The following is a 21,296-nucleotide window of genomic DNA, read 5'->3' as shown; positions in this document are numbered from 1 at the left end:
GTGAAAAAAGCATGAAGAGTTTATTAGGCAGATGGATTAAGTTGTGATGAACACACATATGGTGGCTAAGTGCACGTTGACGAGCCTGATGCAAATGTCCAATACACATCAAAGGCGTTATTTGTATGCTGGTGACATGATGATCGGTGCTCTTATCTCAACATGTAACCTACACTCTTTTGCGACAACAAAATGTGATGGGAACACATTGAGCTTCTGTTTATTATTAACTTCATGGAAACTTATGCGATAAAGTGCTTTTTATTTGCATTACTTCAGGATGCACAGCTTTTCAACCGCAACATGCCACTTTAATGGAAACAGGCCAACCCATTACAATGTGCAGGCCTTTTTCTGCAAATACTTGATAACTCAGCTTCCAGTCTTTCAAAGGTGAATGGAAGCCTAGTTAATGAGTTGTTGCCTAGAGATACAGACAATGAGGCAGACCTTGAGGCTTTTTATCTGCATCCATTTCAATCAAAGACAGCTTTGGATGAACACTAAAGCCCTACTCGCGGGGGATTCATTTTACTGGGGGAGATAGGTTTTATGTAATTATGTGCACAAGCACAAATCACAACATCTGTAATTTAAATCCCATCCCAATCTGCCATGTCGGTCATTTTTGCATAGCAGGAGAGTAATAATCCCACCTACTGTTTTTCAAATAAGTGACTGTACATTATTTATTATGGGGGATACCTGGGGAAAAACAGATCTCTCTGAAATGAAAATGGATGGCCCACTCTTTCAGTAAAATATATTTTTACCCGACACTCCCTGAATGCTTGAAAAAGGGTGTCCCTCCTGTCGTGTCTTTACTATCATTAACTGAAGACTTATAGTTTTTATCAAAGATTCTCTGTAATTAGTATTACGCGATCAACTGATTAATCATGTAACTAATTAACTAGGAAGTCGGGGCACCAAGGAAAAATATTCAGATTACAAAGTTATAATTTCCTAAAATAACTTTTCACATATTTTATCTGATCAAATTAGTCTTCGAATTAATGAATTATTTACTGTACCTCACGTTAGTCTCATTCCAAACATCGTAAATTGTTGGTTATCTGCACGAACCCAGTCTTCACTATGAGTCCTCCATACATCAATTGTCTTAAATCATTTATTTATTACTAACTAAGTAATTCACAGAAATGGATAGACAAACAAACAAACAAACACGGTAAATGTGGTTACATGAAATGATAGGAGAATGTGCCCTAGTGGGCTAAACCGGCATGGCGGCTTGTTAGACAAAAGAGGGGTCGACTAAGAAGTCACTACAGAGTGATAATTATAACAATTTAAATGCTAATCCTTTACACATGAACGCTCACTCATTCGGGAACAATTGCAATCAATATATATATTTACGCTCAATGTGTCGTCTTGATCGCTGGTGAAACATTTGTGTCTTTCGTAGAATTGTCCGTCTCTCTCCCTCTCTCTCTGTCCCGGTTAGAGGGGATAGTTCAAAGTGACATTCGTTATAGAATGGATGTTTCGGCGGTTGTCGTTCTTCGCGTTCAATGATACCGAATTCCTAGCTGCAGACTAGTAATTAGTATCAAAGACTTGTTCTTATTCTGTCGGTATCGATAGTCTAAGAGTTTAACCACGTGGTATGGTTAAAAGATTCAGCAATGGTCTACAACCTTTGTCCTCCTAATGTAGAAAAACATGGTCTGCAACCTTTAGCCATCTCGTAATTGAGGTAAGCTCGGTCTGCTGATCGAAAACCCGAGTGGAGTTTTTATTTGGAATGGCAGAAAAGGCTGTCCCAGGATTTCTGACCCTAACTGGGCTCAGGGGTGGTCCTCTGATTTAGTTCAAATCAAAAGGAAATTGTATTTTTCTTCATTAAACAGTCCAAAACCATATTACACAATTATACAAACAGTATCATACTCACTCATTCATCTTATACAACAATTAGATGTAAACCTCATATCTGAGGCTATTATACAAACAGCGTTATGGTAATGTGGCCACACCGTCTCCCATGAGCTTCCCCAAGTTGTGACAAACGGACCAGTTTGTAGCTGGATTCTTCACCGATCTTTTATACTTTCTCCGGAACATGAAATTTGTTCGTACCTCAAGTTCTGTGAGGTGGAAGGATTTCCTTTGTCCTCTATGAAAGTTTACTCTCTCTCTACGATGTGTCCATGAGGAGATCCTCTCAGGAATTATGACGTCTCTCTGACCACAGCAACCTAGTTGAAGGAGGAAAGGGGGAGGCGGGGAGAGGGGGATGGGCTTGCTATACCCAAAGAGGCCAACGTCATGACACTCCCTTATAACCAAAATAATAATTAAAACATGTAAATGAAATAGCAGCGAACCCATTACCCTCACTCCTAGGACAGACCAGAGCCTTTAGATATGCAGTTTTGTTTTTCGTTTTGTAAGCATTGACCTATATGGCAAAGTAGCCAGAAGGTTGTGGATTCACATTCTACTGTGGACAAGGGTAAGGGTGAAAAGACTTGCATTATAATTAAAAGCACTGCATTCATTTAATCTGTCATCTTATTTGTGGTCTGAGAATGCCTTTTATAAATGCATGTCATGCAATTCTACGTTATTTTACATGACTGGAGACAAGCAGAATCCTTTAATATCCCAACAGAGCATGCCAACGAATGAGCGCATGCTGCAGCACCAGAGAGGTTTTGATTTCTATACGGGCTATTGTTAAAAAAAGGATAGTCTAAGTTTGGTACAGTCTATCAACTGTAAAAATGTTGTGCAACTGAACCAGTTACAACTGAAGTATCTGATAATCAAATAATTGGAGAAAAAGCCATTTGTTTCTTAATACAGCAGCTGCAAATCATCAGGTAGGCCTATATTTTTTCATTCGGGAACGATCATCTTCTAACTTATAAGAGCATCCGCTAGGCTACATTAACAAACTAGGCATGCATAGCTCACCGCATGATCCTCAAACCAAAGACTGGCCAAACTAGTTTCTAAAAGTCAAAATAAAAAAAATAAAAAAGTGAATTCAAAGGCACTGTAGAATGACTGTATAGCGTAATAAATCCTTTTTTTGTTTAATTATTATTTAATTCTAAGTAATTATATATTTTTTATTGAATTTTAGACACCTTTAATGCAGAATGTATAGGCATGTTGTTGAAATGCTGAGTACTCCTGCCAGCCTCTGGCGTGTCACAAATGCTACACGATGGATTTCTTAAAATGGCAGGCTATAGCCATGAAATGATAATAATATAGCTTAAATAACGCATTTTTGGTCCTTCCTAAGCAACCTTGCTTGCTCTTGACTGATTTAGAGTTAGTATGTTGTTTAATAGATGGTTGAAATGTTGAACGTCAATTGATAGCAACAGAATCACACATGACTTTCCAAGCGAAGTCTATTGTTGGTCTTCTCGGCTATAGGAGGTTGTAGCGCAGCCTCTGAATTCCATTGGCAAACCAACGATATCCCATATGCATCAAAGTAATGTATTTTCCCAGAATTCTACAGCTTGTTTCTAGCCCTAGTTTTAACTTAACACACCAAGCCCTTCACTCACTAACATATATATTTAAGGACTGCATGGTGACTGAAGGAATTGGCTGATAAAATCTATGGATAGTAGACTAGAATTATGTCTGTCAAACAGATACGCCTACCTCTTATTTCTTGAATCGGAAGAATAAACTCCAACACAAAGCCCTCTTGTTGTTAGTAGCCTAAAGTCAAAGTAAAATGAAGATTTTTTTTCCTCCCCCTTTTCTCCCCAATTGGTAGTTACAGTCTTGTCCTACTATAATGAAGGCTGGTTCAACAGCAATGCATTGTGTCTTTTTGCGTTGTGTCCTGGCGATTTTATGATATCATTACATTTTACATGTATTTATTGTTGTTGAAAACAACGAACAAATTAAACCTATAGCACCACCTCCAGTGCTTAATTGTACCATTGCATTAGGTTTATTAATCATTTACAAATTACATGACCCTCCCCTGGACTAAACAAAAAAAGATTAAACGCTCCCCCTGACTGAAATTGAAAAAGCATGACCCTCCCCAATTTTCTTCCTGGTAGCGATTGTGTACATTTCGTCTACTCCATAAACTCCAAGGTCCTCTGATTATATTAGTCCCGTGCCAACAGACATCCTTGTGATTTGAGAGACATGTCTGAGTTTATTTTTTGTATATAGATTTTATTGATGAATTTTCAGTTTTTACAAACAGACAGATAATGACAGCAACTAATACAACGAGAATACCCCCAACCCTCAACAGAAGACAGAAAAACAAAAACAGAAAGAAAAAACAGAAGACAAAGCATTGGCACCTTGCTTCATTGATATTTGACACACTGTATAAGGATTATACTCGGCATTGAAAATAATAACTTTGGATCAAGGTGGGTTGCAGGTTGTATGTTGCCCATCATCACGCGAAAGATACGCTGAAAAGTGTTGCCTTCAGTGGCGGTCAGTGCCGTTACGCAACTTTTCAGGGAAGTCAGGAACCAATATACTCAGTCAGTTAGGAAAGCTAAGGCTAGCTTTTTCAAACATAAATTTGCTTCCTGTAGCACTAATTCCAAAGAGTTTTGGGACAAGTCCATGGAGAATAAGAGCACCTCCTCCCAGCTGCCCACTGCACTGAGGATAGGAAACACTGTCACCACTGATAAATCTACGATAATCGATCATTTCAATAAGCATTTTTTTCGGCTGGCCATGTCTTCCACCTGGCTACCTCTACCCCTGCCAACATCTCAGCACCCCCTGCAGCAGCTTGCCCAAGCCCCTCCCCACTTCTCCTTCTACAAAATCCAGACAGCTGATGTTCTGAAAGAGCTGCAAAATCTGGATCCCTACAAATCAGCTGGGCTAGACATTCTGGACCCTCTCTTTCTAAAATTATCTGCCGAAATTGTTGCAACCCCTATTACTAGCCTATTCAACCTCTCTTTCATATCATCTGAGATTCCCAAAGATTGGAAAGCTGCCACAGTCATCCCCCTCTTCAAAGGGGGAGACACTCTAGACCCAAACTGCCACAGACCTATATCCATCCTACCCTGCCGTTCTAAAATCTTTGAAAGCCAAGATAACAAACAGATCACCGACCATTTCGAATCCCACCGTACCTTCTCCACTATGCAATCTGGTTTCAGAGCTGATCATTGGTGCACCTCAGCCACGCACAAGGTCCAAAACAATATCATAACCACCATCGATAAAAGACAGTACTGTGCAGCCGCCTTCATTGGCCTGGCCAAGGCTTTCGACTCTGTCAATCACCGCATTCTTATCGGCAGACTCAATAGCCTTGGCTTCTCAAATGACTGCCTCACCTGGTTCCCCAACTACTTCTCAGATAGTTCAGTGTGTCAAATCGGAGGGCCTGTTGTCTGGACCTCTGGCACTCTCTATGGGGATGCCACAGGGTTCAATTCTCGGGCCGACTCTTTTCTCTGTATATATCAATAATGTCGCTCTTGCTGCTGGTTATTCTCGGATCTACCTCTACGCAGACGACACCATTCTGTATACCTCTGGCCCTTCTTTGGACACTGCTAACAAACCTCCAAACGAGCTTCAACGCCATACAACACTCCTTCTGTGGCCTCCAACTGCTTTTAAATGCTAGTAAAAGTAAATGCATGCTCTTCAACCGATTGCTCCTCTCACCCTCTCGCCCGACTAGCATCACTACTCTTGAAGGTTCTGACCCAGAATATTGGGGCAACTACAAATACCTAGGTGTCTGGTTAGACTGTAAACTCTCCTTCCAGACTCTCCAATCCAAAATTTTAATCGAGAATTGGCTTCCTTTTTCGCAACAAAGCCTCCTTCACTCATGCTGCCAAACATACCCTCGTAAAACGGACTATCCTACCGATCCTTGACTTCGGCAATGTAATTTACAAAATAGCCCCCAACACTCTTCTCAGCAAACTGGATGTAGTCTATCACAGTGTCATCCGTTTTGTCACCAAAGCCCCATACAGTATACCACCCACCACTGCGACCTGTACTCTCTCGTTGGCTGGCCCTCACTACATATTCGTCGCCAAACCCACTGGCTCCAGGTCATCTATAAGTCCTTGCTAGGTAAAGCCTTGCCTTATCTCAGCTCACTGGTCACCATAGCAACACACACCCATAGTACGAGCTCCAGCAGGTATATTTCACTGGTCATCCCCAAAGCCAACACTTCCTTTGGCCGTCTTTCCTTCCAGTTCTCTGCTGCCATTGACTGGAACGAATTGCAAACATCACTGAAGCTGGAGTCTTTAATCTCCCTCTGTAACTTTAAGCATCAGCTGTCAGAGCAGCTTACCAATCACTGTGCCTGTACACAGCCAATCTGTAAATAGCACACCCAACTGCCTCATCCCCATATTATTACTTACCCGCTTGCTCTATTGCACCCCAGTATCTCTACTTGCACATCATCATCTATCACTCCCGTGTTAATGTTAAATTGTAATTATTTTTTCTCTATAGCCCATTTATTGCCAACCTTCTTACTCTTCTACATTTGCACTCACTGTACATAGATTTTTCTATTGTGTTATTGACTATATGTTTGTTTATGTGTAACACTGTGTTGTTGTTTTAGTCACACTGCTTTGCTTTATCTTGGCCAGGCCACAGTTGTAAATGAGAACTTGTTCTCAACTGGCCTATCTGATTAAATAAAGGTGAAATAAATATTTTTTTTAAATGATGAGGGAGGACAGTTTTTTTTAATGAGCATGGCCTTATTTCTATTACAGCATGTTGGACGACTGTAATTCATATTCCATTCACCCAGTTCAATGTAACATCGACAGGTTTAGGCTACTACAGGATCCTCAAATTGTCCCTATACCCGTCATGATGTTGCTACAACCAAGCCTATGAATGAAAGTTTACAACGTAGGTGTACAAGGGTCGAGAGAAATTTGAGATGACAGACAGTGACACATGGACAGTTGCAAACGAGAGTTTCTATTGGATAAATTCAAGTATTTTTATCCCCGTTTTGTTTGCTTCCGTTTACGAAATGCTTTTCAACAGAATCGGCGGAATGAATACACCCCTGATGCCACATAAACACAGTTCACTTTCATAGCAGTCACGTTGTATTCCTTCTATCCTCTATGCACTCTCCTCATCTCACCTTTTCCCTTCGTTGTGGACTTCAATGAACAACACATCAGCTGAATGTGACCAGGTGAAAAAACCTTTCCAAGCGAAACCATGTTATAACTGCTACACACAGCCTACATCATTGTCCCCATATTAGCTAAAGTAATGTCTTAGTCAACATAGCTAATAGAACTAATGTGTTAGTAAACCCGCTACTATCATGCAGTAGTTAGTGTACAGTCAGTAAGCAGTTACACTGGCAGGCCCCGGCGGCAATAAATGAATAAAACCAAAAGTTTACCTCGACTTGAAAGAGTTGTTGTGTTGGATAGTCATAGCCAGCTAGCTAACATAGCATGCCTCTATTTGAGCCGGGTGTTTGAGTAGCTAAACTAGCCAGCTGCATTTGCTAGCTAAGTAAGTAAAACTGAAAGTGAAAAAAAATGAAATCTCTCTCTCTCGCTCTCTCTATTCTCCTTCATTTTTGAATAAATGAATTTGTTGAAAACTGTTCAAATATGGTCTTTCTCTCTCTTTGAGTCAACTACTCACCACATTTGATGCACTACAATGCTATCTTGCTGTAGCGTATGCTTTCAGTACTAGATTCATTCTCTGATCCTTTGATTTGGTGGACAACATGTCAGTTCATGCTGCAAGAGCTCTGATAGGTTTTAGGACGTCCTTCGGAAGTTGTCATAATTACTGTGTAAGTCTATGGAAGGGGGTGAGAAGCAAGAGCCTCCTAGGTTTTGCATTGAAGTCAATGTACCAAGAGGAGGACCGGCTACACCATGGTGCTACCCTACAGACTGCTGTTGAGGCTACTGTAGACCTTCATTGCAAAACAGTGTGTTTTAATCAATTATTTGGTGAGGTAAATATATATTTTAATATTACATTTTGAGGAGGATGGTTCTCCTCATCCTCCTCTGAGGAGCCTCCACTGGCTGACATATCTTAACGAAGGTATTAGATCTGCCAGAGATCGAATCCTTTATTTATTTAGCAAACTGGTGACTTCAGCTAACCAGGTTTTAAAATCAGGCACAGTCTCTTTAATCAAAAGGCTTAAAAATGTGTTGCAATAACCATGCCATTTTGTACAGTCTTCTGTTCCCAATAGGTTAAAGTCGTTAGGTGATGTGACCTACCTAAAACAGCAGCGTCCGGGGCTGGTATGAGGTTACAGCTGTATACTTCTGAGTAGCACTTCAAAATATCCTGCCAGTGTGTGTGCAGTTTGGGGCATGACCAGAAGAGGTGACCTAGGGTACCCTCTGCAGACTTGCACTTAGGGCATATCGGCAAGACCGAGGGGTAAAATGAGTGTAATTTGGTACAGGAATAGTGTAGTCTGTGAAGTTAATATCTCAAAGGCAATCAGGTCAACTGTTCCTCCCCGGTCTCCTTCAAATGTTGTGTGGATACAGAGTAATATGCTGTAAAGTGATCTACAAATCTGGAGCTAAAACTCTTGGAGTCGTAGGCGCGGTTCATGAAAATATACAGTTTGTGGGCAGGTGTGATTGCCTCAGAATTTGGTATATTTAAGCGGACGTAATTTCTTATCTGAAGATATCAGAATAAATTAGATGCAGGGAGTTGAACACTTCCCTCAACTGTGCGAATGTGGCAAAATAATTATTGATGTAAAGGTCTGCAATAGTAATGCCCTTTATCTTACATAATAGAAAAGTATTGGCATTAATTTACTTTTCTCCCAGTTTATGGTATACCTAGACAGTGGTGGAAAAAGTACCTAATTGTCATAAAAAAGGTGAACCTCCATCCCAGTCTCAAATCTCTGGAAGACTGAACCATTTTCCCTCAAGAATTTGCCTACATTTAGCGCCATTCATCATTCCTTCAATTCTGACCAGTTTCCCAGTCCCTGCCAATGAAAAAAATCCCCACAGCATGATGCTGCCACCACCATGCTTCACTGTGGGGATGGTGGTCTCGGGGTAATGGGAGGTTTTGGGTTTGCGCCAGACATAGCGTTTTCCTTGATTGCCAAAAAGCTACATTTTAGTCTCTGACCAGAGTACCTTCTTCCATATGTTTGGGGAGTCTCCCACATGCCTTTTGGTGAACACCAAACGTGTTTTCTTATTTCTTTCTTTAAGCAATTGCTTTTTTCTGGCCACCCTGCCGTAAAGCCCAGCTCTGTGGAGTGTACGGCAATGGACAGATACTCCAATCTCCGCTGTGGAGCTTTGCAGCTCCTTCAGGTTTATCTTTGGTCTCTTTGTTGCCTCTCTGATTAATGCCCTCCTTGCTTGGTCTGTGAGTTTTGGTGGGCGACCCTCTCGTGGCTGGTTTGTTATGGATGTAATGGTGCTCTGTGGGATGTTCAAAGTTTTGGATATTCTTCTGATCTGTACTTCTGCACAACCTTGTCCCTGACCTGTTTGGAGAGTTCATTGGTCTTCATGGTGCCACTTGCTTGGTGGTGCCCCTTGCTTAGTGGTGGTGCAGACTATGGGGCCTTTCAGAACAGGTGTATATATACTGAGATCATGTGACAGATCATGTGACACTTAGATTTCACACAGGGGGACTTTATTTAACTAATTATGTGACTTCTGAAGGTAATTGGTTGCACCAGATCTTATTTAGGGCTTCATAGCAAAGGGGGTGAATACATATGCACACACCACTTTTCTGTTTAATTTAAATTTTAAAAAATGTAACATTTGTTTTTTCTTTTTTTTTTCACTTCACCAATTTGGACTATTTTGTATATGTCCATTACATTAAATCCAAATAAAAATCCATTTAAATTACAAAATAGGAAAAACTCCAAGGGGGACGAATACTTTTGCAAAGCACTGTATTGGCAGAGAATAAAGACTACGGGAGTCTGCGGGAGTCAATAGAGTATTTAAATAACCTCAACATAAGAGTAACCTTTTCTGAATGTGCTTTGTAAAACTCTTAACCAAATCCATCAAAGTCATGCGCTTCACCTTTAGGGAAGGAACTACGGTGGAGACAACCTCTTCTTAAGTTCTCTCTGCATTGCATTCCCGTTGAGCAGCAGCGCATAATTTAGGTAGGGAACGCAGGAAATCGGAAATTTGCGCGGTATCTACAGTAGTCTTACGTGTAGAGGTCTTGATAAAACTTTGTGAAACATGCATTTATTTATTTTGGGTCCGTAATAACAGCTCCTGTACTAGATTTGGCCTGTATACCTCTCAGCTGGCGCGCCAGTAGTTTATCCGGCTTGTCACCTAACTCGAAGTGTTTTTGTCTAATCTTTAATTGCGTTGTGTTTAATTGATTAGAGAGAATAGTATTGTATTCATATTGGAGTTTTATTAAGTAATTCAACTTGGAAGATAAGGGCGCTTCCATAAAAACTCTATCAAGCACCGGGAGCAGTTCCTCGCTTTCTAATAATCTTCTCTGCCTACATTTTTTCATGGTAGCCTCAGGATATTATATGCCCACGCATTAAATGCCTCTCACAAAGTGGAGTAGGATACATCAGCACTATCATTCTGGGACATATAGTCTGTAATTAAATTGGCTGTTTTTTTGTGGGGTTTTTTATATTTTATTTTTGTGTTTTCCAATTAAGAACATTCAAAACAAAAGTGAAAAGACAGTAGACAACGATTGGACAAAGTGACAGTAAAAGATAAGCGAGTGTAACAAAAAAAATAACAAAATAAATAAATTATATAAACAAACATACAATAAGGAAAATAATAATAACGAGACATTGGATCACCTGCCGTAGGCTACATATTATACATTACGTGTGAAACATTATGTGAGGATTACATATAGATTCAATCAATGAGATGTGGGGGGAAGATTCTCCATATAGTCAATAAAAGGTTGCCAAATTCTGTAAAATGTCTTTAACTTATTCCTCAAGCAGTAAGTGATTTTCTCCAAAGGGATACAACTATTAACTTCTGATAGCCACATTGCAACTGGCAGGGAGGAATCCAATTTCCATTTCAAGGTAATACATTTCTTGGCAATCGCTAGCAATATTTCTGTTAGCTTTATAGTATGGCTTTGCCTAAGATTGGTGTTAGTAAAGTTACCCAGTAGACAGACCTCCGGGTCTAAAGGGAATGCAACCCCGTGAATTGAGGATATGGTATCGCATACCCCCTGCCAGAAACGGTGTAGTTTTGAACACTGCCAAGTGGAATGGAGGAATGTTCCTTCATCTGAGCCACATCTAAAACATAGGGAGGAGATATCTGGGTTGAACTTGTGCAGTCTAGATGGGTTGATATAGAGCTGATGGAGGAAATTAAACTGGATCAGTCTTTGTTGGTGAAATTGTTCATTGGTGTATTAAATCACAAACTGAATTGAGGCTTTGTTCTGCCAAAATCCATTTTTATAATGAAACGGAACTGTGACCATAAATTATATTATGGTAACGTTATTTGTTAGAGGTGACTTTAGAGTCTGTTAATGATTTATGCACATGTGAGAAGAAATCATCATCCTTATTCCCGTAGGGTGTTGTAATCTCCAAACATCGACAAGTTTCATTGTTCCAATTAAATAATGCAACACAGTGAAGGAATTCAGTGAAGGGGTGTGGCGAACAGGAAGCCTATCCATATAAGGATCCAAAAATGCAGTTAATATCGCTGCCTGTAATTAAATGTGTGGTTGATCAATCTGGTAAGAGATTGAAAAATGTCCACATTTTGTTACAGCCTTATTATAAAAGGGATTCAATTGTTTTTTCCCCTCAATCTACACACCCCATAATTATCACGTTTCAGGTAAGACCCAAAAGCAGACTGTGTTGAAATAACAATGTTTATAACAGCAACAGGGGCAGGCAAACGACAGGTCAAGGCAGGCAAGGGTCAATAATCGAGAGTAGTGGGACAAAAGGTACAGGAAGGCAGGCTCAGGTCAGACGGAGTGGTCGGGCAGGCGGGCTCAGAGTCAGGACAGGCAAAGGTCAAAACCAGTAGGGTGAGAAAAAGAGAGACTGTGGAAAAGCAGGAGCTGTGAAAACACTGGTTGACTTGACAAACAAGATGAACTGGAAACAGACAAACAGAACACAGGCATAAGTACCCAGGGGATAATTGGGAAGATGGGCGACACCTGGAGGGGGGTGAAGACAAGCATGAAGACAGGTGAAACAGATCAGGGTGTAACTGTCATGTATTGTCATGTTGTGTCTTTCTGTCCTTTCCTTTCACCCTGTCTCCCTCTGCTGGTCGTATTAGGTTACCTTTTCTCCCCCGCTTTCCCCCAGCTGTTCCTTGTCTCCTCTTGACTACCTCGTCACCCCTTCTCCCACCTGTTCCCCTTTTCCCTCTGATTAGTCCCCTATATCTCTCTCTGTTTTTGTTCCTGTCCTTGTCGGATTCTTGTTTGTTGTGTTTCATGCCTGAGCCAGACTATCGTCATGTTTGCTGTAACCTTGTCCTGTCCTGTCGGAATCTGCCGGTCTATCTGAGCCTACCTATGTTTGGTTATTAAAGAAGCTCTGTTTAAGTTAGTTCGCTTTTGGGTCCTCATTCACTCACCGTAACAGTAACAATAATGACAAAGCAAAAACAGGTTTAGACATTTTTGCAAAATTCAGACTGTTTACTCAGTACTTTGTTGAAGACTCTTTGGTAGTGATTACAGCCTCGAGTCTTCTTGGGTATGACGCTACAAGCTTGGCACACCTGTATTTGGGGAGTTTCTCCCATTCTTGTTGGCAGATCCTCTCAAGCTCTGTCAGGTTGGATGGGGAGTGTTGCTGCACAGCTTTTTCAGGTCTCTCCAGAGATGTTCGATCAGGTTCAGGTCCGGGCTCTGGCTGGTGCCAGTCAATAACATTCAGAAACTTGTCCCGAAGCCACTCCTTAGTTGTCTTGGATGTGTGCTTAGAGTCATTGTCCTGTTGGAATGTGAACCTTCGCCCCAGTCTGAGGTGCTGAGCGCTATGGAGCAGGTTGTCATCAAGGATCGTTGTCCATTCATTTTCCCCTCTCCCTGACCAGAGAATCTTGTTTCTCATGGTCTGAGAATCCTTTAGGTGCCTTTTGGCAAACTTCAAGCGGGCTGTCATGTGCCTTTTACTGAGGAGCGGCTTCCGCCACTCTACCATAAAGGCCTGATTGGTGAAGTGCTGCAGAGATGGTTGTCCTTCTGGAAGTTTATCCCATCTCCACAAAGGAACTCTATAGCTCTGTCAGAGTGACCATCAGGTTCTTGTTCACCTCCCTGACCAAGGCCCTTCTCCCCCTTATTGGTCCGTTTGGCCAGGCAGCCAGCTCTAGGAAGAGTCTTGATGGTTCCAAACTACTTCCATTTAAGAATGATGGAGGACACTGTGTTCGTCGGGAACTTCCGGGAACTTCAATGCTGCAGAAATGTTTTGATAACCTTCCCCAGATCTGTGCCTCGACACAATCCTGTCTCTGAGTTCTACGGCCATTTCCTTCGACCTCATGGCTTGGTTTTTGCTCTGACATGCACTGTCAACTGCGGGACCTTATATAGACAGGTGTGTGCCTTTCCAAATCATGTCCAATCAATTGAATTTACCACAGGTGGACTCCATCAAGTTGTAGAAACATCTCAAGGATGATCAATGGAAACAGGATGCACCTGAGCTCAATTTTGAGTCTCATAGCAAAATTATGATTGATAAGAGAGAAAAACTTCTAGAATAAGGCTGTAACGTAACAAAAAGGGGCGGATGGGATCTGATCTAACATTAAATATATTATTTTCTATGAAGTACCGTTGTCTCACAGTATTGCGTAATTACCATCACACCAATCAAAGTGATCAATTATAGTACTTTTTCAACACTTTACACATCAAGACACACCAAAACTGTGTCATTACCGCAATGGCATAACTCACCTATATTGTTCTCTATTTGAAAAAATACATCTCATTCTGTTGTGGTTGTGGAGTTTATCAAATGATAACTGATCATATTAACTAAATAAACCTTATGGCCTTGCATTTAAATCCAAAAAAGTACCAAATTATCATCACCATCACTGTCATTACCATCACAAGTAACAACATTTTGTAGAACCATTGCATAAGAAGGGTATACCCCTGCTCAATACTGCTTATCACTTAATATTTCACTGTCTTGGTAGAAATCAATCATACATTTCTACCCAGTTATCCTTATTTTTTTTTTTTTTTAACCCATCCACCAAATATCTTTTATTTTATTTTTTACAGCTTTCCTGCTACATATACATGCATTTTACATACACATTTTACATACATGGTACTTTTATATAAAGCAATCACATAACAATAATACTTTACCAAACATAAACTCTTTAATCCCACCCCTCTGCCACTCTCAGCCCATCCCTCCTATCACCATAGACCTCAGCTCTTTAATCCCACCCCTCCTCCACTCTCAGCCCATCCCTCCTATCACCATAGACCTCAGCTCTTTAATCCCACCCCTCCTCCACTCTCAGCCCATCCCTCCTATCACCATAGACCTCAGCTCTTTAATCCCACCCCTCCTCCACTCTCAGCCCATCCCTCCTATCACCATAGACCTCAGCTCTTTAATCCCACCCCTCCTCCACTCTCAGCCCATCCCTCCTATCACCATAGACCTCAGCTCTTTAATCCCACCCCTCAGCCACTCTCAGCCCATCCCTCCTATCACCATAGACCTCAGCTCTTTAATCCCACCCCTCCTCCACTCTCAGCCCATCCCTCCTATCACCATAGACCACCCTCGTTTGGTTTCCAAGTGCCATATATATTTCAATTGTGCTGTGATGTTTTACATACGTTTTGAACCTTTATAATCGTATAGTATCCACAGATTGTGAGCTAAAGATGAAAACTTTTCCTACCAGTATTATTATATCATGTATTGACTGACTACGTGTCACGTTCGTTGAATGGAGGAGACCAAAGCTCAGCGTGAGATGAATACATCTTATTTTAATGAAGACGAAGAAACACTACAAAAACCAACGTGAAGCTAAATATAGTGCTGACACAGGCAACTAACACATAGACATGGATAATCACCCACGAAATACTCTATGGTTACCAATCTTGGCCACCATAGACCTACAAAACCCCTAGACTGGTGACAACCCCATAAACATACAAAAACCCTAGATAGGACAAAAAACATATAATCACCCTTGTCACACCCTGACCTAACCAAAATAATAAAGAAAACAAAGAATTCTAAGGTCAGGGCGTGACACTATGGCATTCCAAATCACCCAATACTGCTATTTGTAAGGTTAATTTTAAGGAAATGTTGTGATTTTTTTACCCAGTTATTATTAACAAGTAATGCATTTTACCATTACCTAGTCATTACCGCCACACAGTCATTACCACCACAATCATTGCATATTTGTTTCCATTACATTCAATTATTTTATTTTTCATTTTTATGTAGAATTTTATTTTATTAGGCAAGTCCGTTAAGAACAAATTATTATTTACAATGACGGCCTAGATATCACACTTGTGTCTTCTTCAGGTGTAAAGCACTTACTTGTTCTCCGTATAACTACTTAAAATGTTGACATACGTAACATTTTCAACAGGAAATTGAATATTTATGCAATAAGGAATTAAAATAATTATTTCTAAATGTTGTATTACCAAATCCTATAGGCAGACAAACCAAATGATCCCAAATCCCATTGTGTTTGTGATTAAGTTTCAAACTAAAATGGAATGTTTTATTATATGATGGTAATGACAACTGCAGAAGGTGTATTGGGGGAAAGGGAGTCAATTACATGTAATATTGAATAACATTTTCACAGCCAATACCACATTTATGGTTCCTGATAAAAAGAGAAAAGTATTTATGTTGATAAAAGTATTTTACAATAAAAATTTCTCCAAAATAAGACATGCGATAAGTTCCCATAGTTGCAAAATCACCCTGGTAAAGCCAGAACCAGAGCTGTACTTAGCATGTGTTCCCACTTCTGCCATTGTTAAACCCTATACACCCCAGTAAATTCAGGCGTCTAATCTTCCCTGGCATAACTCACCAGTGAAGGTGTGTAACAACAGCCTAAGCTACTGCCATACAGCACAAGGCATAACCCCAGGGAAGGTATGACCTATGGCGTGTATGATTTGTATTAATACAGCTGTGGGGTGGTCTATAGTTCTATACATATATACAGTATGTTGCACAATGTCTATATTCTGTGAGACATTGGCGCTTTGTTTGCGATATATGTTCAGCTCTGTGCAAAGTGGAGGTGGGTGGGTGTCACAGCAGGGTGGGTGTTGGGTGTGAATCTGAGATCAGGTCAGTATTACCCCCTGCAGCTCCCACTGTCTCTGCAAGCAGTCCTTCTGTTTGACCTGGTTCTGGATCATTATCCAGGCTATGGAGTGGACTATCACCCACAGGGGGAATTACAACACACCAACCGACATGCTGTTTCTCTTTCACCCTCTTTCACCCACCCTTTCTATTTTCTCTCAGTCATTAACTGTACTCTGACTCTCTCGTATCTCAGTAATTAACTGTGCTGTCTCTGTGTCCTCTAGGCTGTGAGCTATATGCGTTCTGTGGGGCTCTATTTGGGATCTGCTCTATGATCACTCTGATGGTGATAGCAGTGGACCGCTATTTTGTGATTACACGTCCACTGGCCTCCATCGGGGTGCTGTCCAAGAAACGAGCCCAGCTCATCCTCATGGCTGCCTGGGTCTACTCATTGGGATGGAGCCTGCCCCCTTTCTTTGGCTGGAGTAAGTCCACACAGACAGGGAGAGAGAGAGAGAGAGAGAGAATAATCCTGGGTCATGAGCCAAGCTTGTAGGATGCCAGGGCTGTATACACTGTATGGAAGAGTCGTGATTGTGTCAGTATGTGTGTAAAGGATGACTCGCTAAGCAAGCAGCGTGAACCACTTCCTCGGCCCATACCTGGCGCGAACTCGGGACCTCTGCCTTGCTAGCACACATGACCGCCCTCCTGAAGCGTCTTACCAGTCTGCACCACGTGAAAAGCTAGCGATTCGCTGGTGCAAGTGGGGACACTTCAGACCGAGGAGTAAGTTTCACACATCCCCATGTGCTACATTCTCCCCTCAAACTTACTCAACAGCGACACCAGTGTTGAGCACAACTGTGGATCCAGGTCACGGCACCACTGTAAAGGACGTCACAGTGCTTGCTTAGGAAGTACCACTACCTATCGATTCGGCCCATACCTGGCGCAAACTCACAACCTCTGCCTTGCTAGAACAAGTGACCACCCTCCTGAAGCGTCTTACCAGTGGGCACCACGTGAAAAGCTAGCTGTTCGCTGGCGCAAGTGGGAACATTTCAGGATGAGGAGTACGTTTCACACATCCCCATGTGCTATATATGCGAGAGAAAGACAGCAAGAGAGAGAGAGAAAGACAGCAAGAGAGAGAGAGAAAGACAGCAGCAGAGAGAGAAAGACAGCAGCAGAGCGAGAAAGACAGCAGGAGAGAGAGAAAGATAGCAGCAGAGCGAGAAAGACAGCAGGAAAGAGAGAAAGATAACAGGGGAGAGAGAAAGACAGCAAGAGAGAGAGAAAGAGAGAAATACAGCAGCAGAGAGAGAAAGACAGCAGAGAGAGAAAGACAGCAGCAGAGAGAGAAAAACAGCAGCAGAGAGAGAAAGACAGCAGCAGAGAGAGAAAGAGAGCAAGAGAGAGAGAAAGACAGCAGAGAGAGAAAAACAGCAGCAGAGAGAGAAAAACAGCAGCAGAGAAAGACAGCAGCAGAGAGAGAAAGACAGCAAGAGAGAGAGAAAGATGGCAGGAGAGAGAGAGACAGCAGGAGAGAGAGAAAGACGGCAGCAGAGAGAGAAAGATGGCAGGAGAGAGAGAAAGACAGCAGGAGAGAGAGAAAGACAGCAGGAGAGAGAGAAAGACCGCAGGAGAGAGAAAGACCGCAGGAGAGATTGAAAGACAGCAGGAGAGAGAGAGAGAAAGACAGCAGCAGAGAGAGAGAGAAAGACAGCAGGAGAGCGAGAGAGAAAGACAGCAGCAGAGAGAGAGAAAGACAGCAGCAGAGAGAGAAAGACAGCAGGAAAGAGAGAAAGACAGCAGGAGATAGAGAAAGACAGCAGGAGAGAGAGAAAGAACCGCAGGAGAGAGAGAAAGACATCAGGAGAGAGAGAAAGACAGCAGCAGAGAGAGAAAGACAGCAGGAGAGAGAGAAAGAACCGCAGGAGAGAGAGAAAGACATCAGGAGAGAGAGAAAGAACCGCAGGAGAGAGAGAAAGACAGCAGGAGAGAGAGAAAGACAGTAGGAGAGAGAGAAAGACAGCAGCAGAGAGTGCTACCCCTGGATCTGTGTTCTCTCTTTAAACTCCAGTCTGCAGTAGCTTAGTTTAAGCATGAGGATTTGGGCATTGGATCAGATATGCTGAGCTGCCTGAGATCTCTCAGTGAGAAGAAAGAGAATGAAACTAGCGGGCGAACTGGATGGGATGGGCCCCTCATAAGCCTCACATTGGCCTGGCCTTACAGTATACTGTACTCAGAATGACTCACACCCCATGACTGTGCAAATCTCTGGCAAATAACAAATTGATCCAGCAGCTCCAAATTGACAACACTATTCTGTCTAGCACGCTAATGGGTGACATGCTGGAAAGGGCCTTAAGAGCGACACACTAACTCAGACAATGTGGAGGGGATTTGGGGAGAGAGGTGGCTGGAGTCTGTGGCTGGAGTCTGCGTGTAAGCATGCTACCCCAGACATTGCTCCGCAGCCCGCGTATCCTGTCTGACCACAGTCTGTCTCCTTAAACCCATCTGGCGGCCCGATCTCTGCCTCATCTCCGCTGATTATCACATAATTCAGAGGCAATAACATCAAGAACACAAAAGCTAAACAAAACTACACCATTATTCACTTTGGGGCTTTGATTGTCCAGAGCGTTTAGATCACCAGAAGTGCTTCCTTGATGCAAGCTTTGTTGTTCCTGCATCTTCCAATTGATGTGAGTATCCTTAACTTTCCCTGGCACTCTGACAGTTTTACCATAGCAGGGCTTCAATAGATGACGCTTGAAGGACAACTTGTAGACGACTTAGAAGTTGTATTGAAGAAGGTTTTTTCTTCTCCTCCTTTCCTCCTTTCTCTACCACTTTCGCACTTCTTCCCCATCCTCTCCCTCCCCCTTTCTCCCTTACCCCCCCTCCCCGCCCCCCTTTACCTCCCCCAGGCGCCTATGTTCCAGAGGGCCTGTTGACCTCCTGTTCATGGGACTATGTGACCTTTACCCCATCAGTGCGTGCCTACACCATGCTGCTCTTCACCTTTGTCTTCTTCATCCCCCTCATCGTCATCATGTACTGCTACTTCTTCATCTTCAGAGCCATACGTACAACTAACAGGTAAGTGGATTGGATACAAGAGAGCTGCTCTAGAGATAACACTGAATGTGTGTCCAATTAAATTAAATTGAATTAAGAAAGTGTGTTGTAAGTTACTGAAATTGGATTCTCTGAAACATTTCCAATTTCTCACATTTCACATTTATTTTTATGTGTGTGTGTGTGTGTGTGGTTGTCTTATAGGGCTGTAACCAAGATTAATTGCAATGGGAGCACCAGAGACTCAATTAAGAGTTTCCGTCGGCTGAAGAATGAGTGGAAGATGGCTAAGATTGCTCTGATAGTCATCCTCCTCTATGTAATCTCTTGGTCCCCATACTCTGTTGTGGCCCTGACTGCATTTGCAGGGTGAGTGCTGTTGAGAGGTACTGTATTTTAACAAAACAGGGACTGTCTTAATGGAACTCTGGAAAGCTATTTGGTATCACATGCACTTACAGTGGGGCAAAAAAGTATTTAGTCAGCCACCAATTGTGCAAGTTCTCCCACTTAAAAAGATGAGAGAGGCCTGTAGTTTTCATCATAGGTACACTTCAATTATGACAGACAAAATTAGAAAGAAAATCCAGAAAATCACATTGTAGGATTTTTTATGAATTTATTTGAAAATTATGGTGGAAAATAAGTATTTGGTCACCTACAAACAAGCAATATCTCTAGCTCTCACAGACCTGTAACTTCTTCTTTAAGAGGCTCCTCTGTCCTCCACTTGTTACCTGTTTTAATGGCACCTGTTTGAACTTGTTATCAGTCTAAAAGACACCTGTCCACAACCTCATACTGTCACACTCCAAACTCCACTATGGCCAAGACCAAAGAGCAGTCAAAGGACACCAGAAACAAAATTGTAGACCTGCATCAGGCTGGGAAAACTGAATCTGCAATAGGTAAGCAGCTTGGTTTGAAGAAATCAACGGTGGGAGCAATTATTAGGAAATGGAAGACATACAAGACCACTGATAATCTCCCTCGATCTGGGGCTCCACGCAAGATCTCCCCCCGTGGGGTCAAAATGATCACAAGAACGTGAGCAAAAATCCCAGAATCACACGGGGGACCTAGTGAATGACCTGCAGAGAGCTGGGACCAAAGTAACAAAGCCTACCATCAGTAACACACTACGCCGCCAGGGACTCAAATCCTGCAGTGCCAGACGTGTCCCTCTGCTTAAGCCAGTACATGTCCAGGGAGCATTTGGATGATCCAGGAGAAGATTGGGAGAATGTCATATGGTTAGATGAAACCAAAATATAACTTTTTGGTAAAAACTCAACTCGTCGTGTTTGGAGGACAAAGAATTCTGAGTTGTATCCAAAGAACACCATACCTACTGTGAAGCATAGGGGTGGAAACATCATGCTTTGGGGCTGTTTTTCTGCAAACGGACCAGGACGACTGATCCGTGTAAAGGAAAGAATGAATGGGGCCATGTATCGTGAGATTTTGAGTGAAAACCTCCTTCCATCAGCAAGGGCATTGAAGATGAACGTGGCTGGGTCTTTCAGCATGACAATGATCCCAAATACACCGCCCGGGCAACGAAGGAGTGGCTTCGTAAGAAGCATTTCAAGGTCCTGGAGTGGCCTAGCCAGTCTCCAGATCTCAACCCCATAGAAAATCTTTGGAGGGAGTTGAAAGTCCATGTTGCCCAGCAACAGACCCAAAACATCACTGCTCTAGAGGAGATCTGCATGGAGGAATGGGCCAAAATACCAGCAACAGTGTGTGAAAACCTTGTGAAGACTTATAGAAAACGTTTGACCTCTGTCATTGCCAACAAAGGGTATATAACAAAGTATTGAGATAA

General features: G+C 42.1%; 1 protein-coding gene across 1 annotated transcript in view; it reads left to right on the top strand.

Annotated features, from left to right (window-relative positions):
• Positions 1-21,296, top strand: part of LOC110502386 (melanopsin-A-like) — a 74,165-nt gene that overhangs the window by 23,181 nt on the left and 29,688 nt on the right. The window contains exons 4-6 of the mRNA XM_021580372.2: positions 16,657-16,860; positions 19,318-19,489; positions 19,673-19,837. Of these exons, the coding sequence (XP_021436047.2) occupies positions 16,657-16,860; positions 19,318-19,489; positions 19,673-19,837 (541 nt within the window). The remainder of the gene's footprint in view (positions 1-16,656; positions 16,861-19,317; positions 19,490-19,672; positions 19,838-21,296) is intronic.

The sequence above is a fragment of the Oncorhynchus mykiss genome, chromosome 23, assembly GCF_013265735.2.
Source record: "Oncorhynchus mykiss isolate Arlee chromosome 23, USDA_OmykA_1.1, whole genome shotgun sequence".
Taxonomy (NCBI): Eukaryota; Metazoa; Chordata; class Actinopteri; order Salmoniformes; family Salmonidae; genus Oncorhynchus; species Oncorhynchus mykiss.
This window is presented reverse-complemented; position numbering and strand designations above follow the sequence as displayed.